This window comes from Sceloporus occidentalis, unplaced genomic scaffold (assembly GCF_023333645.1).
Source record: "Sceloporus occidentalis isolate IW3139 unplaced genomic scaffold, rSceOcc1.0.p SCAF_3, whole genome shotgun sequence".
NCBI classification, from domain to species: Eukaryota; Metazoa; Chordata; class Lepidosauria; order Squamata; family Phrynosomatidae; genus Sceloporus; species Sceloporus occidentalis.
In genome coordinates, this window is record NW_028316983.1 from 203,114,831 (window position 1) to 203,122,975 (window position 8,145).

The 8,145-nt window shown below is 44.0% G+C and overlaps 1 protein-coding gene across 1 annotated transcript in view; it reads right to left on the reverse strand.

Annotated features, from left to right (window-relative positions):
• Window positions 1–7,822, reverse strand: part of LOC149317363 (aspartyl/asparaginyl beta-hydroxylase-like) — a 169,012-nt gene extending 161,190 nt beyond the window's left edge. The window contains exon 1 of the mRNA XM_089517369.1: window positions 7,729–7,822. Within this exon, the coding sequence (XP_089373495.1) occupies window positions 7,729–7,783 (55 nt within the window). The 5' untranslated portion in view covers window positions 7,784–7,822. The remainder of the gene's footprint in view (window positions 1–7,728) is intronic.
• Window positions 7,823–8,145: the final 323 nt, after the last annotated feature.

Below are 8,145 nucleotides of genomic sequence, written 5' to 3' on the forward strand. Positions count from 1 at the left end.
CAGGATCGCCTTCTCCCATACAATCTGCCCCAAACACTGAGGTCCTCTGGGGGGCAGTTGCTACAGCCTGCAAGAACCCTTCTCATCGGCTGCCCCAAGACTATGGAATAAACAGCCGGAAGAGATCTGACAGCTAAACCAGCTGTCAGAATATAAAACACATTTTAAACATGAATTTTATATTTAATTATTGTCCTACGTATTGTAATATAAATATTGCGTAGAGATACAGCTTAATATGTGTATTTTATGTAATGATTGTGTTTTAACTGTTCTGTAACCCGCTTCAAGTTATGAGGAGAGGTAGATAAGAAATAAGTAAAGGTGAATGGTCATTTCTGGAGGCTTTCAAACTATTTGCCCGTTTCTTTGGCCATTAAAGGGGCAGTTCAGAGAATGTGGTGTTGAGTGCCACAAAAACAGCTTTGCCTATCTCAATCTACATCCTGTTGTTAATTCAACTAGGATAATATATTGTCCTTTGTCAATCAATTTACAAAACCCTGAAGTCCTCTGGCCTATTAAACACACAGTGCATTACCAACAGCAAATTAGAACACAGAGGAAGGAAGTTACAGGAAGGCTGAAGAAGAGACAGGCAAAGTACACATCATCCTGAATGGCTTGTTTGCCATCAAATCCTGCAAGACCTGACTCATACTATTCTTCATGTTAGAATAAATATATGTTAAGACTACCAGTTGTACACATACTTAGAAACAAATTCAATTGAACTCAGCTGAATTTACTTTGAAGCAAGCAAAGATATGACAAGACTGACATTTTAAGTGATTTCACTTGGAAACAAGTGGCACTGAAACCTTTGGGACTCACTAAGCCTGAGGCTGAAGTTCCCCCAAAGCTGAAAATACATTCTTTTATGTAAAAGCTGAATAGGGAAGAAAGCTGATAGGGGGGAAAAACTCAAATGATTCAAAAAGTGGTTCTATAGAAAAGCTCTATAGACAAGGGCACTGCCATTGCTACGTCACCACCGCGCCGCCTCTAAACGTGACGTACTAGAGCACCTGGGGCGCTCTTTCGGCGGCACAGGAAGGAGCTCCATTTCAGAGCTCCTTCCAGGATTTGCGTCGCTGGCGCAGCCTCTACACGGCTGCGCCAGCAATGCAAATGAGAAAGGGGCCGAGCGGCCCCTTTCTCTTGGTCCCCGCCGCCATCGGGTGTCCTTGGGGCATGAAGCCCCAAGGACACCCCTTTCCAGGCTGCAGGGAAGTGGCCTTTTGCCACTTCCCCGCGGCCTGGAAAGCGGCGGATCGGGGCCTCAGAGGCTGCCGCTGTGGCAGCTGAGGCCCCAATCCGGCAGAGAAAGGGCCAGTTACAGGCCGCCCCAAACGGGTGGTCTGTAACGCACCATAGGCTCTAGTCATGCCTCCAGAGCATCTTTGATGCTCTTGAGACATATATTTAATTGAGATTATATTAGACTTTCTATGTATTAGTTTAGGAGGGGAAATAGAGTGCTACAGCTTTAAGAAAGACAAGGATTGTGGGAAATCCCAGGGTCTTATTCTGTCTCCCTCTAGCTAGTTTCAGTTGTGTAGTAAGGTGCGTTACAGACTGCCGAAAAGCGGCGGCCTGCACCTGCCCCTTTCCCCGCCAGATCGGGGCCTCAGTGGCCAGAGCGGCAGCCGCTGAGGCCCCGATCCGCCGCTTTCCAGGCCGCGGGGAAGCAGCAAAAGGCCACTTCCGTGAGGCCTGGAAAGGCGTGTCCTTGGGGCTTCAAGCCCCAAGGACACCCCGCGGTGGCGGGGAGGAGGAGATGGCTGCATTGCTGGGTGCAGCCATCTAAAGGTTGTGCCAGCGACACAAGACCAGGAAGGAGCTCCATTTCGGAGCTCCTTCCTCTGCCGACGAAAGGGCGCACTAAGCGCCCTCGCGCGGCAGGACAGCATCATGTCTGCGCCGCCTCGTTTGGAGGCGGTGCGTTCATGACGCCATCATGGCGGCCCCCATGTAGATGGGGCGCCGCCATCTTGTACGTCCTCAGGATGTATTAGGCTTGGGGGCATCAAGAAGTGACGCCCCTTTTTAAACCTAGGACGTCCTGAGGACGTCCCTTATGGCGGTCTGTAACGCGCCTAAGATTTCAGCCAAGTCAGACCTGGAGAGAGTATTTTCCTTTGACAAAGATAAGTCCACAGAAAAAGAAAGATAAGTCCACAGAAGAAGAAACATAAAGTCCACAGAAGAAAGATAAAACTCACCAAGAAAGAAGAGCAAGGTATTTAAGAAGGACTATTGAGGAAAAGGAGATCAGTTTCATGTTTTGTGTTTATAACCAGTAAAGCTTTTGAAAACTTAAGAAATTTGTGGACAAGTCTTTTGTTCAGGCTGTGTTCCTAGGAGCCAGAGGCCTTACTACACCCAAAGTCCATAGCATCGCTCTTGGGACAAAACAGGCTTGCTAAATAGGCAAATAAAGGATCATTAAATAGGCAAATAAATGTATCTTAAAGCAGATCAAGCTTGTATTCACAAAATGACTACTGTATATACTCATGTATAAGTCAAGAAATTTAGGTCAAAAAACTGACCCAAAAAAACTGAGTCGACTTATCCATGGATAATGTAGGTACTGTACTTTAACTTTCATTTAAGAAAGGAACCATCCCCTGGTGAAAGGCAAGTGTGTCATCTGCCCTAAAATCACTGAACCCCCTCTATTTTCTCATTCTTCCAGCTTTAAGTATGAGCACAAAGTTATGACTGCTGGGATTTTCTAAGTTCTTTGGCATTATTTTCCTTTGCTTCATCCTTTACATCCTTTGTTAAATGATGCTAAGTTTTACCCCCGACTTATCCATAGGTCATATGAAAATCTATAATTTTGGTTCCAAAACCTGCCCTTGATTTATAGATGAGGTCGACTTATAGTTGAGTATATACGGTACATTGAATCTATCACACAATGGACTTATGAGACAATATGACTTACTGGAAAAGACAATAATGATCAGTAAAGTCCAAAGCAGTAGGAAAAGAGAAAGCCTGTATTATAGGTGGATTAATTTAATCAAGGAAGCCATGGCCCTGAGTCTGCAAGACCTGAACAGAGCTGTTAACAACAGGTATCTTTCAGGCCTTTCCTTTATAAGGTAACTGTATATCAAAGGTGACTTTATAGCATATAACACCAACAAAGTTGCCAAGCAGCTTTTCAAACTTTAGATCAAAATCTCTGAAAGTGAATGCAGCTACTTATGCATCTGATCTCATATAAACCCTTATTATTGAGAAAGCTCTCCCTTACTGTGTCCCTTCTGTAATTTCTACAGGAACATATGTTTCCTGCTGCTAAAATGCCAGTGAAGAGGAAAAGGGGGAGTGGGCTGATTCACATATAAGCTGCAGATGTAAACCATCTTGGCCTGTCTCGTTCTCTTTTTGTGGGCAGTTGACACGTAAACACTTTGGAAGAGATGTATGAGACACCAAACAGAGCAAAAATACCTTACTGGCAAGTCAATGGATATATATCTTGCTGGCCTGTCAAGAGATATTTTACACTTACATATGAATCCAAGTAAGACTTTTTTTAATGTCTGATTATTATTATTATTATTATTATTATTATTATTCCTTTTGGATAGATCCTTACCCCTGCACCTGGTCAAAGAAGTATGCCAATGCCCTCCCTGCAACCTCCAAATTATGCTACTGCGAAGCCAGTCATTTACCAATTCCTAGAAATTTTGTTCCACAATCATTTCTCCTCATTCGATGATGTACAAATATATATTTTTCTACCTATTACCACATTATGCCTCAGCTACATTGTTTTGCACAATTCTTAACAAAACCCTTACCTCTAACAAGAAATAAAACAGAACAGTAGATGAAACAAACAAAAAACCTCAGAACCAGCAATCATCTTTTTTGAGCTACATCACCTCAAAGAACAACTACCCGGGGTAAGCATCTTAAAAAAGTTCATTGTCTGAAACTGGTATTATAACCTGCATGTCAAATTACCTAAAATCAATAGAACTTCCAAGTTAACATTTTAATGATTGAGTTGCACCAGACAACTGTTGGAACCAAAACTTTACTGTGAGTTTATGCAAGAATATTTTTAGAAGTGCTTGTTCCATAGCAGAAATGGTATTTACAATGCTTTAACAGTCTTCTTCACTGTGCCCTGTTTCATGTGGGTGGACACACATTTTAAAAAGCAAACACTTGGCAGCAGTCCACTTTAAAATAGATGATCTACATAGGATGTTCCCTGGTGATACATATTTGGTAAAAAAAACAATATTGTCTATTTTTGTAAATACATGATACAATTCTGAAACAAAATTGTAATCACTAGAAGAATCTAATAGGCAAAATTTTGAAAAACTGAGAAACTTTTCATTCAAGTACCTAAAATACAGAATAAAATCAGAATTTGATCTGGATTAGATATAAGTAGTTGTGGGGCAGACATTAATGGTAAACCATGTTTACTAAGAACAAACCTAGTGATCCCATGGTTTCATACACTGCTCTCTCCTTCAGCACATCCATAAGAAAATCAGAAGACCCATTCTTCTTTTAGATTAATCACAGTTTACTACATCACGAAAACTGAAAGATTTTGGCTAATTTTAACTATGGCTAAGAAAAGAAAGCCACTTTCATACGTACTCAGCTGACTGAATAAGTGCAACACAATAATCTATAGCTTAACATAAATTTAACTTTTTGTAGCCATGTAAGGGCAGGAGCAGGTGAGGTTTACTCTCATAAATTTACAGCGCCTTATAAATAAAGGTTAATAATAATAATAATAATAATAATAATAATAGCACTAATCTAAAGGTTACGACAGCCTTTCCCTACCTGATGCCCTCTAGGTATATCGGACTTGAATTCCTCCTGGCCAAACTTGCTGGGGGTTGATTGAAGCTGTAGTCCAACACATCTGAAGGGCATCACGATAGGGAAAGCAGGTTTATCGCTTCAACTGTATCCACTTACATTTGGGCTTACTGTATATACTCATGTATACGTCTAGAAATTTTAGTCAAAAAATTGACCCCAAAATCCTGAGTCAACTGATCCACAGGTCAACGTACATACTTTCCTCTTACAAAAAGTGGAACCATCCTGAAAAATAAGAGTGTAATCTGTTCCGGAAGCAGTTATTCCCATCCACCCCAATTTTCTCATCCATCCAGCCTTTAGTATGAGTACAAGCAGTTATGCCCGCAGGAATTTTGTTAGATTTGTTTTCTTTTGCTTCATCATTTAGATCAGAAGTCCCCAAATTGTGCCTTTTAAGGGATTTTGGACTTCAGCTCCCAGAATCCCAGACTACTGGCCAACATGGCTGAGGCTTCTGGGAGTTGAAGTCCAAAATCATGTAAAGGGCACAGTTTGGGAACCACTGCTTTAGATCCTTGGTTACATGCCCCTAGGTACCCCTGACTTATCCAAGGATCATATCAAAATCCATAATATTAACCCCAAAATCAGCCCTCAACCATTACATGACTTACAGCCAAGTATTTACAGTAATTTAGATATCCACACAGAATAATCCTCCAGAAAAGTTAGCATTTGCTTGTCCTCAAGTGTCCCTGAGACAACCACAACCAGGCTGCATACAGGACAGACCTGGGTTCTCTGTAAAGCACTAACAATTGAACTAAAACCAGCGGGGGAAGGTGAATGAGGAATAGAAATGATAAGTGAGAACTCAAAACATGTTACTTAATACTTACTCAACAGCTGATATGTATCCATTCTTTCATAACACGCAAGTCAACATCAAAAGATGAACACACTTTGGCAAAGTAACCCTTTGGCAACAGACTGCCCCACTAAACTCTGCAGTAAAAAAGAAAACAGGAGGGATGGAGGGGAAGAAAAAAAGAAATGTGGCAGCACCTTTAATACTAACTGCTTTTTATTTTAGCATGAGCATTTAGCATTATATTTTGTGGATATAAACCCACTTCCTCAGATGCAGTAGTGAGATATAAACCCACGTCTGAAGAAGTGGACTTATGTCCACAAAAGCCATGCAAAAACAATAATCAGTTCGTCTTAATGGTGCTACCGCATTTCTTTTCCCCCCCTCTCCCTCCCTGCCTCCTTTTTATCCTGCAAGAGGGCTACCTCTTTGAATCTTGCAGTGTTGTAAGTGCACAGAGGATTGCCAAATGACTGTGGGCCCTCTCCACAACTTTTCATGCGAGGATGCCATTATATACAACCACGGGGCTGGCTCCGCACCCTTTCGCTTCTAGCCTTAATCTCCCAGCAAAGAGGCGTGACCCCTGTGTGTACACAGTGGGAGGAAGAAGAAGTGAAGCAAAGCTCCTCTTGGCTGGTTTGGGGCATGTGTGTGTTGTGTGTACTCAAGGAGGAGGAGGCGAGCCAAAAAGGGATTATCACAGAGTGGAGGTGAAGGAGGACCTGCAGGGCAGGCAACAACCATGGCTTCCATTTTGCCTCCTAGGGATGGGCTTCAGGGTGCCAGTCTCAAAAAGTGAGGCAGAGGATGCCCAAGTTCCCCCTTCCACAGGTGGATGTCCGCCTTTTCCAGGGCATGTCCTATCTTTCAACCTTCTGTCCAGGAGGAGTTCCAAAACATCCTCCATTTTGTGTCTGAGTTCCGAAACCCACCGCAGAAATAATCCAGTTTGAGACCGCTTTAACTGCCCTGGCTCAGTGCCAGGGAACCCTGGCAGTTGTAGTTTATTGTGGCACCAGAGCTCTCTCTGACAGAGAAGGGTCAGTGTCTCAGAACTACAGTTCCCAGAATTCCCTAGCATTGAGTCAGGGCAGTTAAAGTGGTTTCAAACTGGATTATTTCTGCAGTGTGTTTTGGACCTAAGAAGCATGGATTTATGAGTGTTTTTTAGCTTTTATTAGGTCGTGTCCTACATTGTACAGTGCCTTGTCCTCCTTCAGTGGTAAGAGCAAGGTGACCAGATGTCTTCATTTCCCAGGACATGCCCTACATTTCGGCCTTCTGTTCAGAAGCAATTTCAACATGTCCTCCATTTTGAGCAGGACTAAACAGCATAAATTTGCATTTCTATGCGTGTTTCTACTTTTATTTGGTCAGGTCCTCCATCTTCCTTGAATGTGCTACATTTCAACCTCCTCTCCAGGAGGAATTCCAAAATGTCCTCCATTTTGAGCAGAGCTAAGCAGCATGGATTTATATTAATATGAGTGTGTGATTCTTAGTTTTTATTTGGCCGTGGCCTCCAATTGTCTCAAACGTCCTCCCTTTCCAACCTCCTGTCCAGGAGGAATTCCAGAACACCCTCCATTTTGAGCATGGACTCACACTTCTATGGGTATTTTGTAGCTTTCAGTTGGTCATGTCCTCCATTTTGAGCATGCATTTGCACTTGTATATGAGTGGCTTTACCTTTCAGTTGGTCATGTCCTCCATGAATGTTTCTACTATTTAGTTGGTCATGTCCTCCATTTTTCCTCGAGTGCCCTACATTCCAAGCTAGTGTCCAGCAGAGATTGCAGCACGTCCTCCATTTTGAGCATGAACGTACACTTCTACGAGTGGCTTTGGCTTTCAGTTGCTCGCGTCCTCCATTCTGAGCATGGATTTGCACTTCTATGAGTGTTTTTACCTTTGAATTGGCCGTGTCCTCCATTTCCCCCCTCCATTGTCCTCCTTGGCGGCGAGGGTCCCCCTGTGGTCCCCATCCCAGCCACCCTCTATGCCTGGGGCCCGCTGCTACTGACCTCTCCTGGCTCCAGGGCCGGGGCTGCTGCTTTTGGGGCTCTTGCGAGGGGCCATGATGTCGCCTCCTGTCAGGTCGCGCAGCCAGAGACTCGGAACGCAAAGAGGGGGCGGGACGGGGCGGGGCGCGCTCGCGACGGCGAAGGGGGCGTGGCCGGAGCGAGGGCCGCCCAATGGGAAGCGGCTCCTCCCCGGCGCGCGCTCACCACCCCCTCCCACCACCACCACGCCAACGGCTTTTGGAAAGGGGCGGGGCTACAGCCGGCCAATCGGAGAAAGAGTCTAAGTGGCTAGTCTCTTATTGGTCGAGGGCGCGCGAAAGGGAACGCCCTTCCGACGACGTTTCTCTTCTAGGTCTGTATGTAGTATATATGTATGTGTGCGAGAGGGTCTTCTTCTTGGGTTGGAACGTGGCAGTG